This window comes from Triturus cristatus, chromosome 5_1 (assembly GCF_964204655.1).
Source record: "Triturus cristatus chromosome 5_1, aTriCri1.1, whole genome shotgun sequence".
Classification (NCBI taxonomy): domain Eukaryota; kingdom Metazoa; phylum Chordata; class Amphibia; order Caudata; family Salamandridae; genus Triturus; species Triturus cristatus.
This window is the reverse complement of record NC_140587.1, coordinates 954,909,871-954,936,250: the sequence shown is the minus strand read 5'-3', so window position 1 is coordinate 954,936,250 and position 26,380 is coordinate 954,909,871. Positions and strand designations below refer to the sequence as shown.

Sequence of the window (26,380 nt, the reverse complement as noted above, 5' to 3'; positions counted from 1 at the left end):
GATGTTGGTTTTAATGGGGACTGCTGTCTAGAAGGATTTAGGCGAGCGCCACAGTATTGTTTCACATTATAACTCATTCACAGGGGACGCCCATACAGGACTAGGGGGCATATGTATCAACATCTCCATTTGCGATTCTCAAATAGCGATTTTTTGAGAATCGCTATTTGAGAATTGCAAAACAGGATGTATCTAAAAATTCGCACAAATTTTGCGAATTCTTAAAATTCCTTAATTGCGATTAGCAAATTGCAAAATCGCAATTAAGGAATACCTTCCCATTCATTCCTATGGGCCAGGAGGCCCATAGCAATGAATGGGAAGTCTTTCTCAATTTGCGAATCGCTATTTACTAATCGCAAATTGAGAATATTTTCAAGGGTGCAAGGGTGTCATGATGACACCCTGATGCACCCCTGAAATCAGCATGTGTGCGCATATGGCGCACATACATGCCCTAAGGGCATGTATGTGCGCCACATGGCACTTTGAAAACTGCCAAAAAGTGCATTTTTCAAAGAAATCGCAAATTACCACCAACTTGCAGTTGGTGGTAATTTGCAATTTCTTAAGGAGAAATCGCACAACTTGGGTGCGTGTTACATAGCATTTAAGGAATCGCAATTTGCGATTTCTTAAATGCTTACGCAAACTTAAGAAATCGCAAAATTAGCGATTCCTTAAGAATACGCTGCTGAAATGCCTCATACATCTCATTTTGCGATTTTGTATTCGCAAGCGCTGTTTTTTTTCGATTCGCAGCGTTTGCGAATACAAAAATCGTTTGATACATATGCCCCTTGGTCATCTGTGGGAAGATATCAACCCAAATTCACAGTGCCCATTTCAAACTCAGAGGAATGAAAGGAAAAGCTGGTCCAGTAAGAATGTCCGTCTAAGCTGAATGTTGCACACAGCAGCAGCAGGCGCATTGACACAATGGGCTATACTGCATCGCTTTGAATCCTATTAAGTTGACTGCGTTGCATGGTTTCACACAAGCCTCGACTTTCTTTTGATAAGCAAATCTCCCCACTTTGAACTCTATTTACGGCGTAAACGGCCTCTTCGTGTTGATTGTTCAGGAGGCAGGAAGAAGGGGGAACGTGCAGAGTCTCTGTGACAAAGGCAGTAACCCACTGAGCTATCCACATAAAATTCAGTTTATCTGCATTTAAAAACTACCAACAGGCAAAATGATTGATCTCCAGCAGGATGATAAATCACCAGCGTTATCAGTACATTTTTTATTATCGTTGGCAGATTCACTGTGAGGGCCAAGGCACATGTTTGGGTGGGCCAGGCTCATGTTTGGGTGGGCCTGGCCCACCCGCTAGAACTGGTCCTGCGGGGCAGGCAGGTCAATTACCTAATCTTGTTACCTAAACCAGTCCAGAGCGAGCTGAGCTATCTACCCCCAATCCTACTGCAAACAGTGCAGATCGGGCATTGCAGCCAACTTCCGGACAGTGGTGCTAACAGTGCTCCGGCATGACAGCTGAGGGAGGCACTATAAATGCTTGACTTTCCATTTCAGTGCAGTGATGTGGACCACCACGCTGAAATGCGTAAGTGTAATGCATGATGCGGGGTACTTGACAGGGCTGAAAATGCAGAATGATAAAGATGAAGTATGTCTAGAGGATGGCTGGCATTTGAACTCAGCATCACCAGCCTGTAACCCGAGAGAAAACTTTGACCTTGCAATTTCTGTTAAGTCTATTTGATTGCCTCTCTGGATGGGTGGGGCTTATTTTGAAATAATGTGGCAGTGCCGAATAAAGGAACGACACTGATTATACCATATACAGAGCACTCCTTTTTCCTTTCATGTGTTTGTTCTGTGAAGAACAACACGTGCATGTTTTAAATGTGTGTAATTCGCTGCAATACTTTATATTAATTTAGAAGATCATCCTTTGTTATTGTAATTGTTAGTTGGCATTTATGTATGCCACAATCTGCTGTTAATGTGGTATTGCAGCACCTTTGGTTATTGACTTTCAGTTTATTCAACTTTGTTTCTCATAAGATTTATCATTGGGTGACAGGTATATTACTACCTGTTTTGTATATTTTGCACTTTATTTTATTGATGATATTAAACACAGTTTACGAATTCACTTCTTAGAAAAAAACTATACATGACTAATTTTCCTAGCATGTAAATCTAGACACGGCTGGAGGTAACCACTGTGGCTAAATAGCACATATTGTGATTGAAAACCCAGGATGAAATTTTGGCTTCTTCAATAGGGGAAATTGTATAATTTCTAGGCAACGAAATGCCATTGTTCCTAATTTTCGTTGTCTGCAATATTTGGCAGTACCCACCATAAAATCAGCCCATAGTTTGCCCTATACAAAATATGAAAAAAATTACTTTATGTATAATTTCATACAGCGTAGTGTATTTAATTGTAAATATTGAAGCAGTCTTGAGATCAAGCCCATCAGGCGGTGCAGACTGTTTAGTTGAGAAAGACCTAATGTGGACTTACCAGGAACTTAGAGGGGCTTTGGACCCGCCCATTGCTTTTATTGTCACTCTCACTGGCTTTCTTCTTATTTGCTGACTTTCCTTGCCCATCTTCTGTTTGTCCCTCCTCTGAAACATACTCTTTAGTGGTTAGCTTGTGTCCTTCCACTGCTCACTCTTAGGGAACTACTTTTTTCTGTAGGGCCAAGCACTCCATCAGATGTAATGTATTTTCCAGGTATCTCCCTCTTGAGTTTCTCTCCTGGTCCAATACCTGCCCCCATACTCTGTTCTCTCTCTGTCTTCTGGCTGCTCACTCACTCTCCTGTGTACGTCTCCCCCTGTATTCCTCCCACACTCCATGTTGCTATCTCCCAGCCGAGTTGCTGTATTTTCTTTTGTGTGCTTTCCTTTTTTCCCTGTAGCTCACCCCCCTCATGCCCCCTACCCACTCCTGTTACTTTCCACAACCCACACCCACTCCTCCATTGCCCCCCTACCTCTGATCTGCTGCTTTTTTTTAAATATATATTTTAAAATCTATTTTTTGAGGGAGGGTAAGCAACAGTTTGCTGCCGTCTCTCCAAAAAAGTACTTTCATACACTTTAAAATTCATTATTTTTTTATGGACTGATGAGTGTGGCACCCGCACACTTACAGAATGAATCGACTGCTTACCGACGCAGTCACATGAGGTGCCTAGAGCGATGTAAAACAAGAATTACCAAAAACAGTGGGTCTGGTGCCCTTGTTCAGTGATACTTCCGTATGGCTAAGTTTACCCTATACCAGAACCACATACATGCATCTTGTACTTGGGTAATGCTTGGAAATGCAGCCATGTATAACCGTGTGCTTGTGTATACCTGTGTTTGTATGTGTTAGTGTATTAAAGGCACACCTATTGGCTTTGCCAATCCTTGTTGCAAGAGTTAACTATTAAATTGCTAGCTGTGGAAAGAGAGGCCACACAAGTGAATAAAGTGGCTAACATTAGAAGGATAGGAAATTTGACAGGAGCAATTTGACAAAGATGCTGTTCTGCTACATATATATACTGTTATCCAGGGATGTGTCCAGATTGACTAAAAGAATGGTTATTCACAATTCTGGGGGGAAACAAAGAGGAGCGTGCACTCAGACGTGTTACGCAGGTAGCAGTCTCAATAATAGACATTCTAAAACGCGGTGGGAAAATGATTGGATTTTGATTTGATGTTAAATCGTTGAATCAGTTTTCCAAGCTTGTTTAAGGAGTCAAGTTGGCCGGGAAATGGATGCAGATCAAAGAGTCCTCATTTTTAAAGCCCTTTACATAACACAGAGAAAGATGAGATGCGTGGTTCCAGAAGAAAAGGAAATACACCTGTTAATGCTGCAACATTTGAAGCGCCTTGATATGGAATGTATTGTACTGTGTATGCAAGTGCTTCTGTATGACTGTATCGAGCGTCCCAAGGACTATAGCACACATTAGGAACTCATTTTTGGCAACGAATACTGGTTAATCACCGCTTGCCCGAATGGTACTCAAGTGATTTACCTCAGAAGAAAGGAAGTTTGAGGTAGCCCTCCAAAGAATCACATGTATGCCTTGCCGGTTACATGAAGACATTTGCTGCAGGTACATAAGTCTTTGAAATACTTCCCGCAGTCGGAACTTGTGATCTGCAGGGCAGACCTAAACCTCAGCTAAAACCACTGCGCTACCTTATTAGGATTCAAACTTCTTACCCTCATGTTAAATGTGGGTGTACTTGTAAAGTGCACTGTGACTCCATGGAGTATCCTGGCGCTGAAGACCGCTGGGGAACCCGTCCTGGTTTTCCCTGTGAGAAGGTCCCTTTCTGGGTATCTCCAAGGTGAAACCAGGCATCCCCGGCGTCTGTGGGGGGCCGTTGTAGAGATGAGGCAAGCTTAATGCCCAGAGTTGCCGAGTGTCTGGTTAGAGTAGGTACCGAGGCGAGAATTATCGAGTCAGTTTTTTGACCTGGTCCACGACCCTGCCGCGTCGGGAATAGAACCCTGGTCCCTGGCCGATTCTCTGCTTACGGGTTTGCCGCCTCTAACCAGTGAGCCACACCTCTCCATGTTGCATGCAGTGCAGCGCTCACCAACAAGCACACTGACTTGCTATTGTCAGTTTTGATGATTCAGGCCTATGACCAACAGATGTTACAGGCACCTCTGTAGCCAGTGCCTGAATCTTGTGAGCACCAGTATTATACCTGATGGTTGCTGGATATGCATAGATCTCTAGAGCAAGTGCTTTATTCCCCAAAGCCGCGTTATGGCACTTGCATATATTACGCACTGGCAGTGCTTAATTTGTCAAAAATAAGCGCCAGGGCTCTCGTCAGAAAGCCACTGTAGCTTGAACCACCCATTGCCCCTGCCAGCGCTACTAATGACAGTATCAACACAGCTACAAACCACCACACTCCTACAAGTGTGACAATTAAGGCAATTCCAGGCGTCCCAACAATATAAAGGAGGGCTTGGGCTGCAGGTTTTAGACCTTTTTAATGTATACTGAATTAATAAACGGCTGTTGTGCTCATTTCTAAATTAGTCGGACATCGCCACCATGTGGCAGACTGTAATAAGTGCCAGAGTTAACAATTAAGTGCCAAGCACCGTAAAACCACTGGCTCAAATTAAGCACTGGACTCTGCGGATATAGGTACGTTGCTCAATAGATTATGTTCCTACGGTGTTAACCTAAGTCCTGCTTGTCAGGTCAGCGTATCATTCTTCTATGGCGAGTAAAATAATCACCACTTAGGCCCTCGTGGCAACTGGGCTGATAAATTTGGGCATATGTGGAAATCCTGGGGCCGAATATTGCCGACCCAGGGAAATACACCTAGACATAATTCAGAAGTGCCCCCCACATGTCTGCATTCTATTTGATTCCGCAACCTGGAGGCAGCGAAGGTGCTTTCTTATTTTCACTTCCAAACAGGCACAAACAAAGGCTTGATTTAAAGTCTTTTGTTCAAGTATAATCCTCCCTGGGAGCCATCTAGAGCCTAACACCTAAACGCCAATTTAATGGAAGGCAAAAAAATGCACATAGCTTATCACAAGTAATTTAGAGAAACTCCGATTTGGAGACAGGTTTTTGACTTTGTTCAACCCTCTATTTAAGAGATCTGTATGCACTGTAAGAATGCAAGATTTATCGTTGTTTATGAGTAATTACACTAATAATGATTTAAAAAGTACCTATTAATTCATTTTTTATTTTGTTATGTTATAGTGCTACTCATCCCAGTTTAGGGTGTCGGGGTGCTTTACATCACACACAGAGACACCATAAATCATACAAGTAGGTAAATCAATGAACAGGAAATGTTATTTAAGACAATGAGGGTTACAAGGTGTAGGAATCGCATCTCGCCCATACTTATAGACATAAGTTAAGAGTGAATGGTTGGGAGAAACACAAAGTCAGGACATAAAATGTAACACAGTCACTGGGGTTGTCTGTACAATCAAAATTATTACCTGGGGAGCCCTTGTTTGCAATCTCAGAATAATTACAGGTTAAGGAAAACAACAATAACAATCTAGACCCATGACTTTCAGTTTGCTTACACTTTCTTGGTGCCAGTAAATAGATCACTGTGCTATAGTAGAAGGGTTGCAACTTTTGAACTGGAACAACCAACATGAGCTATTTCAAAAGCAGTAGCCTACTTAACTATCTAAATAAAATACAAATGTGTGATCTGCAAGTCACACGGTGTGCTTTGCACCAGGCACGTTAACCCTCTATGCTACTTTGAGTCAAAACTGTGATTGCACAAAACACACAACTCTCTCCAAGGGGAGCAGGTCCTCACCAGCTCCCCTTGCTACCTGTCAGCTGCCTCCTTCCTCCCGTGTGGCCTCCTCCTTCTGCACTCTGCTGGGCTGCTCCTACCTTGTGCAGTTGAGTCCCTGGAAGCTAGCCTGTCAGCTAGCTCTTGGCTGAATTTCATTTTATTTTAGTTTTATTTTAAGCTTAGTTTATTTTAGTTTTTCCTAAATGTAGGCCTCTGCAGCATTCCTGCTTGGTTGCCGTTTTTTCCCACCACCTACCTCCCCAGTGCCCTCACCGGACCTACTTAACAGAGGCTGCAGCACGGCCCCATTGATCAGGTCCTCACCAGCTCCCCTTCCTGCCTGTCAGTGGCCTCCTCCCTCCTGTGTGGCCTCCTCCTGCCGTACTCTGCTGGGCTGCTCCTGCCGTGTGCGGGTGAGTCCCCAACAGTCAGCCTGACAGCCCGGTTTTAGCTGAATTTAATTTTATTTGTTTTATTTTGAGCTTAGTTTATTTTGGTTATTCCCTATATATAGGCCTCTGCTGCCTTCCCACTTGATCGCCGTTTTTTCCCAACCATCTGTCTCCTGCTGCCCAACTCCCCAGTGCCCTTCTCAGGACCTACTTAAAGGATGCCGCAGCGTGGATGTACACAGTGGGTCAGCAAAGGCAAGCCCGTCTGCGCTGGACCGTGCCCAGCACCAGCAACCCTGGCCTCCCGGGGACCCACAGGTACTCCACCGCAGATTTCCAAGCCTTGGACCCCAGACGCCGCAACAACTGCTGCCTTGCATCTCCTCGCTGCACAGCAGGACCGATCACCTGCCCCCGCTGCCTCTTCACCTGGAACCACCCACCCTCACAGAAACCCCTGCCACTCCCACCCTGCCGACCAACACTGTACCTGAACCACCTTGAGGCCTCTAGACCAATGACAGGTTGCTCTGCAAACATGTCACCGAAGTCTGGGACGCCAACGCAACCATTGCCCTCTGATGTAATCTTCATCACAGAGACCTGGCTCAACCCCTCCACTGATCCTGACATTGCCATCGCAACGCCCAACTGCTACAAGATGACACACAGGGACCACACCAACAAACACAGAGGTGGCATCGCAATAATCCACAAAAAATCAATCCGCTGCACCACCACCGAAGACGGCACCACACCGACCATGGAGCACCTGAATTTCCACCTCCACACCAATGACAAAACAACCATCAAAGGCAGCCTTGCTTACTGACCCCCAAGATCTTGCACTGACCTTTGCGACGCTATCACAGACTTTACAGCCCCAACCAGCCATCGGATCCAAGGATTACATCTTCCTCGGAGACCTACGTTTCCACCTAGATGGTGCCATGGACAAGAACTCAGCCAAACTCTAATAACAAATATACTGCATCAGCCTTTCCCACTTGGTTACAGACATCACACACACAGCAGTTCACACACTGGTCCCTATCCTCACGTCCAGCAACAGTCAATTACAGTCATACCGTGGAAGTCACCTGGACCGACCAATCCATCGTCCACTTCACCATCACAGGATCACCTCACACCACTACAAACCCTCCCAGCATCTCCTTCCGCAGCTGGACCGAAGTGACACAGACTAAATAACATAACATAACAAGTGTATTTGTAAAGCGCACGTTCACCCAGAGGTCTCTTGGCACTGAATAACAGATGTTCATTGTTACCGAACTCAATGGTACTCATTTTATCGACCTCACATGGATGAAAGGCTGAGTGGACCCGCCAAGATTTGAACCTGCCTGTGACCATGAAGTCGAACACAGGCCCCTGCAATGGACGCATTAGTCCACTGTGCCACCATGTACGGACACACTCAACATCACAACCAACTTGGAACAGGCAGTCGAGAACTTCAACACCTGGATCACCAACACCGCTGACCGAATTGTCCCCATCAAACCACCCATATCCTACAAAACCACCAAACAAGCCAGCTGGTACACACAGGAACTCAGCACTATGAACTGCAGCTGCAAACAATTAGTGAGAAAATGGCACAGCAGCAGAGACGATACAGACCGAGCCACCTTCAAGGCAGCCCTCAACAGATACAACCAACATCTCAAAGACGCAAAAAAAGACACCCGTGCAAACTGTATCGAGGCTAGTGCAGAGTTCTCCTGCCCAGCAGCCACCGAAAACACAATCTCTCCCTCACAGAAATTCTGCGGCACTCTAGCAAATCACTTCCACAACAAGAAATCTACCATTTACAGGAACTTCGAGCCCCAACCTGCCGACTCTCCTCACCCTCCTCACTCCAAGGGACGCCTTCCCCGACCAACATCTCACCTCATGGGAACAGTTCACCACACTGGACACCACAGCCATCATGAACTCCATCAACTCAGGAGCACCCACAGACACCTGCCCCCACCGCCTCTTCAACCTAGGAAGCAACGAGATCAGTCACCAACTCACCACAATCCTCAACGCATCTATTGCCACATCCACCTTTTCTGACGCATTGAAACACGCAGTGGTCAAACCTCTCCTCAAGAAACCCTCTGCAGACCCCAGCGAATTCCAGAACTACCGCCCCAGTTTGCTGCTCCCGTTTCCCACCAAAGTCCTGGAAAAGGCCATCAATCATCAGCTCACTGAACACCTAGAAACAAGCTGCTAGACACCTCCCAATCCGGTGTCCGAGCCAATCAAAGCATCAAGCCCACCCTGATCACTGCCACATACATCATCCCCACCCTACTCGACAGAGGCGAATCGACTGCCCTGATCCTTCTCAACCTCTCCGCAGCTTTCGGCATCGTTTCCCACCACACACTCATCAAGAGACTGCACCAGATCGGAATCAAGGGAGATGCACTCAGATGGATTGCATCATTCCTCACAGGATGCACGCAGAGAATCTGACCCCCCCCCCTTCACCACGGAACCGGCGAGCTCCATTTGCGGCATCCCTCAACGCTCATCCCTCAGCACGTCCTCTTCAACTCATACATGACTCTTCTAGCCGACATCGTCCGAACCCACAATATCAACATTATATCATATGCCGATGGAACCCAGATTATCTGCTCACTCCCGGCAGACCACACCTCCACCTAGACCAACTTCCCCATCTGAATGAAGAGCTTTGCAGCCTGGAAGAAGAACAATTTTCTGAAGCTCAACTCAGACAAGACCAAAGTGCTGATCTTTGACAACCATGCCTCCCTCTGGAACGACACCTGGTGGCCCACAGAACTCAGACTCACCCCCACACCAAAAGACGATGCATGCAACCTCTGCATCATCCTGGACAGCAAACGCACCATGAAACGAAAGATAAACACAATATCCTCTACCTGCTTGCATATTCTTTGCATGCTATGAAGAACCTTCAAATGGCTCTCCACAAACATGAGAAAAGCAGTCATGCAAGCCCTAATAGCCAGCCGCCAGGACTATAGCAATGCACTGTACGCAGGAACCATCACCGAACTCATGGGAAGGCTCCTTACAATACAGAACTCAGCAGCCAGACTGATCCTCGCCCTGCCCAAACAGATCCACATCACCCAACACCTGAGGAACCTCCACTGGCTACCCGTCCAGAAAAGATGCAAAATCAAACTACTGACACACACCTACAAAGGCCTCCACAACCAAGAACAAACGTACATGAACCGCTGACTGAACTTCCACCAACGATCCAGAAACCTTCGCTCCGCCTTCCTTGAACAGACGCCTCGCATCCACTGTAGCCACAGCAGAGGCCGCATCTTCCACCTTGCTGCCAAGTCCGGTAACTCTCTCCCTCTCCACCTCCGAACATCACCCTTGCTGACAGACTTCAGGAAGAGACTCAAGACTTGGCTTTTAAACTAAGTTCAGCAACCTAGCACCTAGATACCCCCACGGGTGATTAGCTGTGCTATACAAGGACTGTTTCTTACCTGCCAACTCACATGGTGCCACAGTGTGACACACAGAATCGGCTCCCATCACACGGTCTCCCGGTGAGGAACCAATATCACACAGTGGCAGGGAAAATGAGCTGATAACCGCTATAAATAGTGGTTTTCCAACTAATTTTCTGTGGCTTTGAACTGCCGACGTCCGTTAAGGTTTGTGAAAACATCACAGGACATCGGCACCAGCCTCAACAAGCATTTCGTTCGGAGGAAGTGGCTTTGGGTGGCGGTGGGGTTTAAAATTGCCTGGTAGGTACTTCTCGGCACGAGGCCCCGCTCCCTTTTAGGACCCACCCCCTCCTCTTACTGTGAGATTGTTTTTCAAGTTGGCAGGTATGCTGACTGACTGACTGTCCCAGAATTTTACTAGCCGCCATGGGTACCTTACTTATTATTATTACCGAGTTTTATATAGCGCCTGGTTACCAATCGGCATCCCAGCGCTTGCCAGCACATGCTGCTACCGCACAAAAGAGGGGATTACACAGAAAACAGAAAAGTTTTTAAAAGTTTACGGAACCGAAGGAGACTGGCTTCCGAGCGCAGCTGTAGGGGCAGTGAGTTCCACAGAGAGGCCACATTTATTGAAAATCTTCTGCCACCGGTTCTTGCCTTTTTCACTCTGCCAACCTGGAGGAGATGCTGATGATCAGAGCGGAGAGAACGAGGGGCCTTGTAGGGCTGGACCAATTCCTCCAGAATCGGTGGGCCTACCCCATGCAGAACTTTATGGGCGATACAGAGTGACTTAAATTTTACCCTGTCCCTCACCGGAAGCCAATGCAATGCTCTCAACGCCGGACGGGCAGATTGACGTCTGGGGAGACCCGTCAGGAGCCTAGCAGCCGCGTTCTGTACTTGCTGAAGTTTGTTCAGAGTAGCCTCGGGAGCACCCAGGAAGAGCGCATTACTGAAATCCAGTTGCGAGATGATCAGTCCCTGGATGAGAAGCCTACGAGTGGCTACTGGGAGCAAAGGCAGAATCTTCTGGGCTGAGCGGAGCAGGCCGAAGCACACGCCAGCAGTTTTTTTGGCATGGGTTTTGAACGACAGGTCCTGCTCCAGCCATACCCCCAGGCTCTTGATCTCCTGCTTGGGGGGGGGGTACCGGTCCGAGACAGTCAGGCCAGCTGCTGGGGGACAAAGATGGAGAAGAGTTCCCGAGCAGCATCAGTTCCGTCTTGGAACCATTTAACTTTAGGGCTGAGCTGCACATCCACGTGTAGATCTTACCAAGGCACGTGTGCAGCCGGTCGGGATGGTGCGCCGACTGGGAGAGGCCGACCACCAGCTGAGTATCATCAGCATAGCTGATGATTTTAATACCCAGCGGCAGTACCACACTCTCCAGGGGGGCCATATAGACGTTAAATAAGGTGGGGCTCAATGAAGAGCCCTGTGGCACACCACACTGGAGAGGTGATGGAGATGATTTTTCCTGGCCTTCCCAGACCTCGAATGAGCGACCTTCCAAAAAGGAGGCGAACCACTTAAGGGCCAAACCCGTAATCCCTACCCCCGAAAGCCGTTGGAGAAGCACCTGATGGTCCACGGTGTCAAAAGCAGCGCTGAGATCCAGGAGGATCACTGCCACTGAGCCTCCCGAATCCAGCATGCTCCTAGCATTCTCCACAACGGCTATTATTATCCCCTCAAAATTGCTGGGATCTGCAGCAGGTGTCTTAACCCAGTAAGATATTTTTTAATGCAGGCTGTTTGTCACCAATCAAGGCAGCTAGAACAGATTTCTTAATTCATTTGTGCTTGTTGGAAATTTCTTTACAGCAGTTATTAAAAAAATAAATGTACAAGGTGACTGGCAGACTGCTTTTCAAGCTTGGACCCTTGTGAATCCTCCCCCTTTCCTCTGCCACACATTGAGCCACAATTTATGGCTAAATATTTTACAATGCAAACACAATAAGATGATGGACGGAGCGCTGAAACTGGGTTAAATCCATCATCGTTCTTTTGCTCACTTCGCCACTGCAGCTCAGACCCAGCCATATGCAAATCAGTAGTGACCCAGTTCCTTATGGGAACAGTTCAGCCGAATTGCCAAGCCAGGTCCTCCCTGGAACGGAAACAAGCATCCTGGGGGCGGTTTTGGGGTTACACCCCTCACCCGCCAGGCTAGCTTGAATCCAGTGGCAAAGTGAGCAAGGGACCCAGGTCTGGGCATACCCTGCCAACTTAAGGTGAACAAAGCAAACACAAGGAGATGATGGACAGAGCTGTGAAACTTTTCCAGACACCCCCAGTCACTACTAAATCTGAGTTAAATCCATTATCGTTATTTTTCTCACTTCTCCCCCCAAATTCAGATCCAGCCATATGCAAATCAGTCTTGCTTTGTTCGCCCTAAGTTGGCAGGGTGTGCCCAGACGTGGGTCCCTTGCTCACTTTTCCACTGGATTCAAGCTAGCCTGGCTGATAAGTGGTGTTACCCTGAAACCGGTCCCAGGGTGCATTTTTCCGGTCTAGGAGACTTGGCAGTTCGGGCTGGACTGTTCCCATGAGGAACAGGGTCAAGACTGATTTTGCATATGGCTGGGTCCGAACTGGGATGGCGAAATGAGCTAAAGAACAATGATGGATTAAACCTATATCTGATAGTGACTGGGGGTGAGTGTCTGAAACATATCAGCGCTTAGTTTGTCATCTCCTTGTGCTTGCTTTGTTTACCCTAAGTTGGTAAGGTATGCCCAGAAGTGGGTTCCTTGCTCGCTTTGCCACTGGATTCAAGCTAACCTGGCTGATGAGGGGTATTACCCTGAAACCGGTCTCAGGAGGTTTGTTTCTGGTCCAGGGATGACCTGACTTGGCATTTCGGATTGGACTATTTCCAGGAGGCACAGGGTCAAAACTGATTTGCATATGGCTGGGTCTGAACTGGGGTGACTTAGTGACCTAAAAAACGATGATGGATTCAACTCAGATGTGACTGGAGGTGAGTGTCTGAAAAGTTTTAGTGCTCCGTCCATCATCTCCTCCTGTTTGCTTATGCTTTACAATTTCAGCACTGCATAAAAGTATGCATTTCCACTTGCATTATGTTTTTAAAAGAGTGCTTCAGAGGGGCGTGACTTAAATCCCTGATTCTGCTTAACACTAAGGCGAACAGGTGACCGCAAGAAAACTGGGACAGCCACCGGTACATGGGACAGTTTGGAGCCTGGCAGAGGCAGCAACATCGAAGTGAAAGCGGAGGCCTCGCTTCCCTGGCAGGGTGGGGGGAGGAGCTTCCTTCGCTGTGCCACACCCCGGCCAGCCCACGCCCCCCGGCGCTGGCAGCTGCGTGCGGCGGCGGAAGGGTGTTATTGCTGTGTGTCAGTGCTGGCGATCACAGCGGTGCTGGAGCGGCGGGCAGAGCGCGGGGGCATCAGCTGTGCCGGGGCAGGGTCTTTCTACTATCTCCACGGTCACAGCGGCGGGAAGCGCAGTGTCAGGGCAGCTCCTTCTTTGTATATCCCAGCATTCATTCCACCCGCCTCCTCATCGTCTTGTTTGAACGGTGCCGTCTCTTCCCTGCATCGTATAAACTTGGCCTCTGCGCCCATGTGTATTAAAGGCAAAACCAGAACGGTTGAAGGCAAGCACCCCGATGACAGCCAGCCCTTTCCCTCCGATAGCGCATAGGGCCCCCCAGCCGGCGGTGGGCGCTTCCTAGCTCCTCCCGGCTGATTACCTTGCTGAGGGCAAAGCTCTCGCCTGCGTGCGTCTGTCTGCTGCGGCGTTTATCGACGGGCATATGTATACGATGCAATGGTTTTGGTCTCCCTCCGATTAATATTTTTTTATGAGCATAGGTGCTTCCGTTAGATGTGTAGCCCGGAAGCCTGCACAATCCGGGTCAATGCAGCAGCGAGGAGCCGGGGACTGCGCGTGTGTGACAGGGAACAATTATATAAATATATACAGAGCCCTGCAGTTTGGGTTATTTTCTGGTCTTGCAGAAAGAGGCAGTGCTGAGTTGGAAAGACAAAAATAGCCCCAAATTTACAGAGAGAGAGAGAGGGAGAGAGAGAGAGAGAGAAATATAGGCAGTGTGTGTGTGTGGTGAGGGAGGCAAGCAGCAGCATTAGGCTGGTTTCCAGGAGGAGCCTCGCTCTCTCTTCATTGTGTGTGTGTGAGTGTGTGTGTTATTTATAGACATTTTTTACAGATTCTGTCCCCTCCTCTCTGAATCCTTCTTCCCTTGCACGGCGGTGGCAGCGGGTATTTCCTGGCTGCTGCTGCAGGCCGGGGAGAGGAAGCAGAGGGGGGAAGAGCAGCACGCAAGGCACCTAGGAAGGGGGCAAGAAAGCAAGACGCAGCAGCCAGCGGGGCTATTTTTACCCACCCCTTTATGCGTCGCGGGAATGTAAAAGACCAGCTCCCCGGTCCCTCATTTTTTTCATGTATGGTATATTTTTCTAATACATAGCTAGATAGGCACGGCCAAAGGGGAAGGGGTGCCTAAGCCCCGCGCCCCGCGTTTTTTTTGTAACCCCCCCTTCATCTCGGAATTACTGGAACCAAAAAAGCAAGCAAAATCGGAAAATGGGTTGTTTGGGGAACAGCAAGACGGAGGATCAGCGCATCGACGAGAAGGCGCAGCGCGAGGCCAACAAGAAGATCGAGAAGCAGCTGCAGAAGGAGCGGCTGGCGTACAAGGCCACCCACCGGCTGCTGCTGCTGGGTAAGAGCGCGCGCCGCGGGTGGGCACCGTCCGCCCTGCCCCCGCTCCGGGGAGGCCAGGGGGGCCCGCATTGAGACTGTGTGTGTTTAACCCTGGCCTTGTACATGGGGGGGCGTATGCAATGTGGTGAACATGTACCTGCACCATGAATGCTTTTTTGCCCGTCTTTGGTCCCTTTCGTTGTCTCACGCATCCCTCCCCAATTCTGTCTTGCAGGGGCTGGTGAGTCAGGAAAAAGCACTATTGTCAAACAGATGCGGATTCTGCACGTCAACGGATTCAACCCAGAGTAAGCATCCTTCATCCCTTTTCCTCCGCTATGTCGCTGCCAGGTAGTAGTGCCGCTGGTGGGCAGGTGGACGGCTGGCGGTTGCCTGTGAACGCATGGTTTTGGTGTGGGCCGTGCCATGGTGGGCGCGTGGGGTGGGGAGGGCACCATGCCGCCCTGAGCAGGCCGTTTGCGCGCCTGTGTTTTCCTCCCGGCCTCGCTCGCTCTCTACTGTATTTTCTACTGTTGCTACTGCAGCGTTTGACAGGCCCCTGTGTAGCAACAACATGGCGACTAGACTTCCACACAAGGGCTGCAGCTCCCAGAACAGCACCCCGGCATGACATAGAATGCAGTAGAACCCCCCAGATCTTCCCTCGGTGGTGTTCCCAATCCTGCACTGCTGCCCCCACCCCCCGCACCTCCCCCGCCCCAACGCAGAAGCAGACCTGTTTTATCATGCGCACTTTTGGAGGGTAATGTGTGTGTTTCTGTCTCTCCCTGGAAACAGGCAACTCCAGGGCTAACTAGCTTGTCCATGTTACAGCCTTTTGTTTACCTTGTTGCCACCTGCACGATTTTTAAACCTCCCCCTCTGGTCTCTGTAAATGTAGCCACTGTGTCAGTAATAATATGAAAATAACCTTATGATGCAGTTACTTGTTTTTTCGCTTCCATTATGTAACTCTTCAGAAATGTTTCTGACTGTCCCTGGCCTTTTTAAGAATGCTACCATTCTGAATTTTGACGTAAAACTATTTATTATGTTTACGCTGTTTCTTAAAAGTTTGGGAAACTGGAGCCCTGAAAAATTGTTTTGCTTAGGTTCACACGTTTTCTTTGTGAGGTGGAGGCAAGATTACAGCTATGGTTTCCTGTTTCCACAGGCAACAACATAACTACTAGTGCTCATCTCAATAATGAGATTGTATCACGTTCCTTATTTGTACTAAGTATGTAAGATTTATGAAAAGTTAATATCTGGAGTATTTATAAGTCACTATAATAACGCCAATACACCTTCAAGGTGTGTTGACTATAGGTTTGCAAGTTTGCTTCAGGTGTGTCCCAAAAAATGTTCATAATTTAGATGTCCAGTAAGCACGCATTTTTGAAGTAGGCGGATTTCCCCACGTCCTTGGTTGTTCGCAATGGGAGCAAGATTACAGGGATATGGTCCTGGCTTCAGCACATTCTGTGATCCTGAGAAAATACCTTAAATCACTGTTCTCCTAGTTTCAGTAAGTTCCAGAATTCCGAAAGCTTTCCTTCCAGGCTGAAAAATTAAGTGTTGTATAAAATAATGGACTTTTCAAATATCACTACCTAGTGTGTACATTTGTTAGCGTGCGTTTGTTTATGAATGAGCAATTAATACTCGAACATTACCAATGTGTCCATTATCCACAGCTTCTAAGGGACACACACATTTTTTGGGTGTTTTATTTGCTGCAGATCAATGAATGCAGTATACATAAATAAGCATTTCTCTATAAACCCTACTTTTTAACTTAATGAATAATAATGGGGTTCGGGACTTTGGAACAAACAGCTCAACTTTGCAGAGTTACGAATTAAAATCTAATTACAGTCCATCCTTTTTAATGCAGAGAAAAGAAACAGAAAGTACAAGACATTCGGAAAAACGTCAAAGATGCGATTGTGGTAAGTCTGTGTCTAATCCTCTGTTTCATGTGATTTGGGGCAGAGGTCCCTGTGTATGATGTAGGCTCTTTAGTGTTAGCCATGCTCTGTGACCTTATTTCTCCTGGTTAGTTTGGGTGAGCTCTATTTATTCTTTACTATAGAATGTCAGCCTGGATCAGTCCGGTGTGTTGAGAGCACCGTGCAGGCTGTTTATGGTATGTGCAGTTCTCTAGCACATTCCCCCCACTACCGTGATCACGACTCTATGCATCCTTTATGGTTCTGGGATTCTTGTTGACAGGAGTAGGTGGTCTGTTGAGCAGTACGTGGTTGCGTTTCTCGTGCTGTTTAGAGCGAAGTCGTAAGGGAAAGCGGCCAGTAAAGTTGGAGTAGGCTATCGTATTGCTAAGAGTTGGATAGTAGCGGCTGGCTCTTGTAAGGGATCATTAAGTGCACGGATGGTCTTGGTAGCAGCCACAGCGTAAAGACAATCATAGATGGATAAAAATAGGGCATTGTTCTGAACACACGTTGTGATAATCATTCATGTTAACACTTTTTATCTAATCCCAGACTATAGTTTCTGCGATGGGCACTTTAATACCTCCAGTTCCAGTGGGCAACCCAGAGAACCAGTTCCGAATGGACTACATCAAGAGTATAGCACCCTTGTCCGACTTCGACTACACAGAGGTAAGAGGCACACTGGCCACTCCTAGACATTTTCAGTTTATGCTTAACATACCTCTCTCTACCCCAAGAGATTGGGGAGATGTTTGTTTACTCAGTCTGTGTTGGTAGCAGTCTCGTCACATAGGTGACTCACTGACCTTCTGTTGTTGCACTTGTTTCACACTTTACTGTACGTTTTAATTTGCTTGCCTTGTGTTTAGAAAGCAAATGTGCAATGACTCGGACATAGTGAGAAGCTACTTAGCAATTGAGGACGTTGTGTGTGGAGAGATAGACTGTTGGGTCGCAATGGTGCCGCAGAATGCTCTTAGTAGAGGTGTAGAGTACCAACAGCATGACAGGTGTTGTCTTTATCTGAAAGTGGGTCTTGGTAGCTTCTTGGAAGCTTTTTGTTGACATGGAGATGTTGGAAGGGCAATACAGCCCAAGCCAAGAAGGAGGAGCAACTGATTGTTAGCATAAGATACTCTGCCTGAAAGTTGATTTTATTGTTTTTGTGGCATCCAGTTAATAGTTCTTGGATGGCTTATGGGAAATGGAATCCACGCTCGGTGGTAAAAAAACAAAACCAAAACACCAGGTTTGTAATTTAGCTTCCACGTTGAGGAGTTTTTGTGTATGCGTAGTGTGCCGGAAATATTAAACTGTTGAATAGTCTGCCTTGTTTAGATTAAGTTTGAGCAGCACGCCACCTCTGTTGTACTACAGTGGATGTTTAGATCAAAATCCCAAGCAACGTTCTGTAACCTGTATGTGCAAGAGTCAAAATGAGGTTAAAGTTGAACATATAAAGTTAAAGTTATGTGTCTGGTGGAAACCGGGGCGGGGGAGAGGGTTGAGGTAGTCGAAAGACCTATTTTAATTGGTTGCTCCTCCATTAACCGGGCAAACTGACATAGAAGTGAGAAATTAAGAAAATCAAGTTAAACTTGTGTGTTATCAATGAGGTAAACTTGCTTTGTTTACTCTAGCTGCGTTGAACTTTACCACCAGTAAAAAAAACCATGAATTTGTCTTACTTGGCGCACTGTGAAAAATGCTATTAAATGTGATGTGATGAGCATGTTTAATGCTAGATTTGTACAAATATAATATTTTGCTTGTCTTATAAATAGTAGAGCATCTTCTCTGGTGTATGTCCACAACCAAAGCTGTTTTTTAAGAAAGGGATGAATTTTGGGACATGTGGAAAGATTTCCAGTCTCTTTACGCGCCTGGAGCGAGTATGTTAAACTTTTGGGGGATATTGAAAATTGTATGGGATAGGGTTCCACACGTTGTGACCTCTGATGAAGTGGGCCAGTGAGTTGGCGAACGGGAGGGGAAGTGGTCATTGGCAGAAAGCTGTGGCGAGTTCTTCTGGTTGTACCACAACAGTCTTATGCGCATGTTGATGAAGTTACTGATGTCAGGGGGAATGAGGCGGTGTGATCATGAGTCTGCAAACTTGGTATATAGTGGGAAGTGGGGTCATGTCGAAGAAGGGTTTGAGAACAATTTGTGAATACTCTTAAGTTGCACTTCCCCTGACTATCAATGCATGCTGTTTCATATGCAATCAATTGTATCTTAACTTTTGAAAGAATTCGCAAGCCTGTTGTTTTCCTGTGCATTTACTAAAAATAAAGTGTGTTTCATTTGTAGTTTTCCAAATCTGTGCATTCTGTAAACAAAGGTCAAAGGTGAACTTTAAAGGTGAAGGTATGATTTTGGTACTTGATGACATTAGCAGCCTATTTACCAAAGTAGCTCCATGAGATTTGGCTTCTTGGTGGCTTGGACAGTGCTGTGTTCACTGTGTTTTTTGTTTCGAAAAAGTTGATCGAAAAAACCTTCCGCATAACCTAATGTCCAGCTCTCGCAGGATTGGCCAGACAGGCCCAGCTAGGTAGAAAGCAACAGCCCGTGACGTTATAGCAGGTCTGTTTGACCTCCCATGTCTGGTTGGAGGTGCCATGTGCGCTTTGACAAAGTTAAAGTTTCTGAACTTCCCAATAGGGGCAGATTGGTGTTTTGGGGAAATATCCTCATACCTTGTGTTAGACAAACAAAAAGACTGCTTTGCGCGGTATTTAGGCTCTGTGTCATTTTACATTTGTCTGGGCCTCATTCTGTGCTTATGAGATTGCTTAGTAACCCACGAGAGTACATACAAATGTAAAATTTAGTAGGCAGAAACCAGACGTTTGTAAATGGTGTTTTTATTTAGGAGTTGGGTGGCGTGGAGCATTCTGAAGATGCTGAAGCATCAGTCCCTCGTTCAGCTTCAAGAGACGGGCCCTTATGCTAAATATGTTTGTTTCCGGAATCCCTCTGTTTATACGTTTGTTGCCAGGCAACTGAAGGTTAGGATAGTATCCGTTTTAGAGAAGTTATAACTTTGTTTTTCGACTTGCTGGATTTGTGCGTCCGCATGTTGGGTGTTAAGAGATTATTATTTTATTTATTTATTATTATTTTTATTTATATGGCGCACAAATCATCCCCCAGGGGATCTCTTGGCACCTGGGAGACGGGCTTCTGCAAGCAGAGCGTACCAGTTGAATAGCCAGGTTTTTAGGTGCTTCTTAAAAATAGTTAGCGAGGGGCAGGAATGCAGCTCTAGAGGCAGCACATTCCAGTGTTTTGAAGCCAGATAGGAAAAGGCCCGGCCCCCAATCTTCACGTTTTTAATTCTCAGCACTAGGAGAAGCTTTAGGCTACTTGACCTTAAGAGTCGCGTTGGAGTATACCATTCCAACTTTTTCCGGAGGTATTTAGGTCCCTGTCCAGAGAGTGCCTTAAAAACTAGTCACAAAAGTTTGAAAAGTGCCCTCTTTCCAATGGGCAGCCAATGTAGCTCTCTTAATAGTGGCAAGGATGCCGTACGCGGGGTTTATTTAAGGCTAAGCGGGCAGCCGTGTTTTGAACGACTTGTAGCCTAGAAAGCAGGTCTTCCCTCAACCCCACCAGGAGAGCATTCCCATAATCCAGTCTGCTGACTAGCAGTGCCTGGATCAGAGCCCTTCTGGCGGAGAGGGGAATCCACGGGAAGACCTTCCTTAACATACATATCAGTCCATAGATTAAACTAAGGACAATTATTCTTGTTGTTAACTATCTCGAACTACCCACCTCTCACCCATGATCACACTGACCCCTGGCATCCTGCTGTACCTTGAGACCGAGGTCTGGTGGTGACCTTTACAAGAAAGTTGACACTTGGTTGAGCATGTTATTGGATGGAGAGAACCAAACTACTGAGTTGGTGATCTTAATCTCCTAATGTAGTATTCAATCCTCACCTGGTTAAGCTTATGTTGTGTATTGCCCTACTTAGTAGATGTAGGATAACAAATTACATTTTCAAAGTGGGACATTTCAGAAGAGTTCTCACTCTTGCTGTGGGGAAACAGTCTGCCTCTTTGGGCTGGGGATGCCCATGAATGTACAGTTACGTATCCTTTTATTTTTTGTAACACTGTAGTCCAAGAGGAGAGCCAAGAGGCACACAATATTTAATGAGTGCATGCTGCGTAATGTTGAGCATCTTTGTAGCATGCAAACTAAATAGACCCCTTGCACGTGATTAATAGGCTCTATTACTACCCAAAACCATGCTGATGATGTGTGATCCATTCTAGAACTATGAAGGGGCAAGTCGGGTCCACCGGGCCTAGGCCTTAAATCTGTGACTTCCAGATCTTTTTTTTTTTATTTTTTGAAATATTTTTATTAAAGTTTTTCAAACAACGCAATGAAGCCAGCTACAGAGAAAAACAAAAGGATCCAATCCTCAGTGTACACATCAGGAGAAATCCGTTCTTCCCTCGCTTCCCCCCTACTGTGACTTCCAGATCTTTGAGGGCTCTGACAGAACTTTGTATTATCCAGTGGCTCTTTTGGTATTCTAACCCGGAAGTTGTTATCCTCAAGAAAGCATGCATATTTTATAAAGTCTTATTCAGTGTAGTATCATATAGTGTTCAGAGGCGATTCTTGAGATCTGGAGGCACAGCTCAACCAAATGTCAGTAAAACGTGCCTAATGTTATCTTTATTATTTAGATAACTTGACCTGTAAAGTGATTGTTTTGTCCATCTGATATATTTCAAGAGCTCGTTGCAACATCATTTGTTGAGGTGCTTGTATTGTCATCAATAAAAGCACATCCCTGTACTTCTTGTTCAATACGCGTTCACAACATTGCACCACACACTCCTAAACAAGAGGGCTTCCGTGTTCAATGAAGGCTAAATGAATATTCGGAAGAAAGGGCTTTATTTGTGTGGTCTTTTTTCAATTATTTTAAATAGTTTGTTGGAGCATCACAGAGCTTGTGCTCTACATGTCAACAAGTAAGAGACAACTCTTTTCGCAATGTAAAATCAGGAAAGCGATTCATAGGAACATTCGGATGCTTCGAGTTGGGTCACTCGTGGCAATATGATCCTGTGACTCCTTATCATACGAGATTCAATGGTCACACATGATGCTCTTCTTGTGAAGAACTATGATGTTACATTCATGTGTGGATGAGTTTTAGACATCTGGAATCCCGGTTAATGGCCCCACATAATAACAGTAAGGTATTATCTGTCGCCGGTCCAACCCTCCCCCCTGAGGAGATTGAAACACACACTTAAAAACTGGGAGATGCCTTATAGGAAATCACAAGCAAGTGGCCTGTGCTTTAGAGCAATGTAAAGAAAAGTATAGTAAAGTATTGTGTGCACACACACAGGTGGTTACTAATGTATTGAAATGGAGAAGAACCCACTATATGTATTCCTGGCAAGACCCCAGGGTGTATCTTACTTTGTGTAGAACTACAGTCTTTGGGTGACCGCCTCTGGCTCTGAGAGAAGTCCAGCTTGAGACCAAAACCTGGCTTTCCGTATAGAATATCCTGGGCTGATGGCTTCTTGCATTTCTGACATACGAGTCCTGAAGATGGAACTTCTGTTGGTTTTACTAATCGGAAACAGACCAAGTATCTTTGGCAGATGCTTTAAACATGCCTTGTGACAACTTCACCCGAAGTGTGTTCTGACTGAACTGTCTTGTGAAAGGTTGAGCCAGCTGATTAGCCCACCAAGCCCAAGCGGATAAATCCTGTCCCTCGGTCAATGTCCTTGTCTTGAAATTTTCACCTGCCTTTCTCACATGACACAGAGAAATTTGGGTAGAACATCCTGTTCCTTCATGTACTAGATACAGCTCATTTTCCTTGTTAGCGCCAAGGTGCGCCCGGTGCAAACAAGGAAAATGAGATGTATTAGGATGAATGCACTGCCCCCAGGGCAGCCCCAAACTCGCACTGCCCTAGGGACAGTGCATTCATTTGAAAAATGAAGCGTCTGCTTTGAAGCCGCTCTGTGTTGCACAGTGCAGGCACCAGCACCTTGAAGGAGGATTAGAGGTGCCCTTGCAGGCGGGTGCAGTGAGTGACTGCACCCACCCTCAGAGGGCAGCCATCAGAGGGTGCACTGAAAGTGCGCCACCTTTTAGGTGGCACAATGTCAGTGCGCTTCCTGCGCCCGTGCCTATAATGCGGCGTGGGCACAGAGGCAAAGAGATTCCCTCATTTGCAGGGGCCACGCCACTATGGAAATGGGGTAACGCCCTCTTATGATACTATTGGTATTACAGAAGGGGATGTACAAGCATCTGCGGCCCACTCTGTAATACCAAAGTGCCCTAGGGGTGCGCAAAGCGGGTGTAAACACCCGTTGCACCCTGGGGCACTTCTGTTATACAGCCCCAGGTGCTCGCACGAAGAAGACATTAGAAGCGCTAATAGTGGACATCCCAATCAAGTCCATTGGGTGAGGTTGTCAGGCCCTTTAACTCTGTCATTGCACTGAGACAATGGGTGATACTCTGACCAATGTGCTTTCCGTTCATGCGGGCCCAGCATTGTGAGCCGCTTTCTCTGAAGCGAAATATTACACTCTGCCAGGGACCCGGATCATGCTATCTCAGGCTCCAGCCAGGGACAAGAGGTAGGCGGAAGGGGACTGTTGGGAATTTTAGCTGCGGCACCAGTGGAATAGCCAAGATATACTTCACAGCTGTAGATAGACGTGCCTCAAGAATTACCATGGATCCAACAGGCTGAAGTAGCACAAGCTAATGAACATGGCAGACGGAGCTCTTGATTTGCTGCAGTTCAGAATTTACTAGGCCACCCCTTTGTTTTCTTCCACTTGGTATTTGTAGTACTTTTTTCATAACGGGGGCCAAAGCACCAGAATACAGAGCTAAAACGGAACATTATGAGCTACCTTCGGCCGACGTGGAGCAACATGAACGATCTGACAGCAGGTGTGACGATACGCAGGGTCACACACAATCCGTGTCTGTCCCCTTTCTCACTTACTCCCATGCAGCCACATACAAGACAGCAGGCTTGCCATACAATCTATGGCCTTTCCCTTCACTGGACCTGTCAGTGAAGCCCTTTGGAGTAGTCGAGTCATACACCTAAGTAAGTTTAACCCAAGATTAAATGCACTGCACAGGAAGAATGGTCAGCAGTGAAGGTAGAAAGAATGTTAAAAAAAAGTGTCAAGTTCTTTTCAATTGGGGTAGGTGACAGGTATTAAGTTGGTACCTTCAAAGATGTACTCCGATATTCTCATTACACATCAGAAAGCATAATAGTTCAGACCACTGTCCTGGAAAGGTTAGCATCTTTTGAGATATTTTAGTATCTGTGCCCTGGAATAGTTTTCTATTCCATTGCCGCCTCAGTCCATGTTTCTTGAATAATGTTTTTTGATGATCTGGATCAGAAATTGGTTCTTGTGAACTTCTCTTTGGCATTCTGTGTTTTAGTGGCTTTTGCAACTGTCAGCTGAGTGTAAACCCTGCTTATTCGTCTGTATATAGCGTTAGGTGGTGTTCTACGTTTATAAAATAGGTTTTCCTGTTTGTGGTAGTGTTCTCAGATTTCATAGGTTGCTGAAGGATCTGGTGCATGTTTTTCTTAGCATTGTAGTTTTTTGTTTTTGCATTGAAGATAAGTTCTTTTTTATGTTTGGCTAAGTGGGGACCTCCTCCCTCTGTCGGCATGACGTACTCTTGGTGAATGGTCTGGTTGGATCTTCTGACGTTTGTGATCATGGAGTGAGCCTTGAAAAATTAAGCTTGTATAAGTTGTCGTGCTCATGGATGTTCTGTTGTCTCTTGTGGACTCCTCATGCACATGTCATTATACAATTAAGCCATATCATTATGACACTTGCCCATTGCACCTCATTTTCCCCTGTTCTGCCCCTAGTTGGCAGACCTCTTTTATAAACCTGCTCCAATGCTGGCTGTAGTACCACTCTGCTTTGGTCCAAACCTGAACTTTCCCACTAATCAGATAAGTCATTTGGCAAAAGGGGTCAAAGGGCGTATACTTGAACTTGACCCTCACTTTGGTTTCTGATACTAGGTTTGTGCTATCCTCTCAGGTGGCTGATTGCAGCTCCTAGACCTCACTGTCACACGGATGACAATATTCCTTTTCTGACTATAGTTGCTTCAAACTTTGTTTTAAACAGAAGAGATAATGGAATAGGATAATTGCCCAGTTAAACAAATCTGTCTTTAAATTCAAAACATCAAAACACAAAGCCAAAAATAGCGTAGATTTATTTTATGTATTGATTATTCCATTGCTATTTATAGTGTTGTTGGAATTAGAAGTATGAGTTCTATTTTGTTTAGGTACAATTTTACAGAAAGAACAGACATCCGATGTAGTGGTTTCCGGGGGGCGGGGTACATCTGTGATGGATGGATGGGTGGAACTCTGCCTGAAGGCCAATCCAGATGAGACTGGGTTATTGAGAACTGTAGCCAGCACTCTGTTCCATTTATCACAAGAGCTGGTTAATCGTCCATTGTTATAATGCCACTTCCTGTTTCAGAGGTACGCGACCATGCCCATTTTGACAGTAGTCTTCTTAAGTGAAAGGAGGTGTGGTCTAAATGTTATTATCTGCAATTATTCAGAAGATTGTGCTTGTTTTTGCCAGGTGAATTGTGGGCTCATTGTTTCACTGGATTCTATCTACTTTTGAATGCTCAGAACACACTCCAATCCAGTTTCATTCTTGTGTGGTTGCATAGGCTTGAGATAATGAAAGACTACAGCTTGTACTCACGCTTAACCATACCCAACCAAAGGGGCAGCCACTCAATAAGAAGCATAGATTAGGGTCAGACCATTGGGCAAAGGCTGACGAAACAGGACCTCCGCTTCGGAATTTTTATTGAAAATTTGAGGTAACATGAATCTTTTCTAATGCCTACGTTTTTTGTTGAGCATTCCTCACATTCTCCATAGCGTGCAAAAAGACAACATAGCCAATAGCAAAAGATTAAAACACTGACATTTGTATCTGGTGATCTCATTATAGAGTTACGTGAAAACCGTGTTTGGGAGGTAACGTGTATGGGGGAAGGAGATGATGAATGGAAGGGGCTTGCAGTGAGGAATAGGAGAAGCGCTTGTGCCCCATCCTCAAAAATCTTCTATCTTGCCACTGGATGCAAGCCCTGATGACGGGTATGTTGATTGTAATATTAATGTGATAGTCTGACTTCTCTCTTTATGACTGAGGTGTTTTTGTCTCCTCAGGAGGCCTCCTTGCTCCTCTTTTAATCCCTACAGTTTAAGGTGCAGACACAGTACCATTTTTCCAACCCTCTTTTCCCTGTTTGAAGTCCATCCTCCAAAACAGTTAGTTAGGGATCTCTATTTACTGACTTAATTTAACTTGTCGTCTCGTTGGTCTATTCTGACAAAGACAACAATATCCTTTCATCGTAGTCCTGAATTACAGATAATTTGATTGTGTACCACAACTGTAT

The 26,380-nt window shown here is 46.1% G+C and overlaps 1 protein-coding gene across 2 annotated transcripts in view; it reads left to right on the top strand.

Moving 5' to 3' along the window:
• GNAL (G protein subunit alpha L) overlaps positions 1-26,380 on the top strand; it is a 796,854-nt gene that overhangs the window by 300,674 nt on the left and 469,800 nt on the right. The window contains exons 1-4 of one of the 2 annotated variants that reach the window (XM_085606070.1): positions 13,524-14,925; positions 15,142-15,214; positions 16,804-16,858; positions 17,414-17,533. In XM_085606070.1, coding sequence (XP_085462196.1) covers positions 14,787-14,925; positions 15,142-15,214; positions 16,804-16,858; positions 17,414-17,533 — 387 coding nt within the window. In that variant the 5' untranslated portion in view covers positions 13,524-14,786. Of the gene's footprint in view, positions 1-13,523; positions 14,926-15,141; positions 15,215-16,803; positions 16,859-17,413; positions 17,534-26,380 lie in introns of those variants that run through there. The other variant, XM_085606069.1, reaches the window with a different exon arrangement.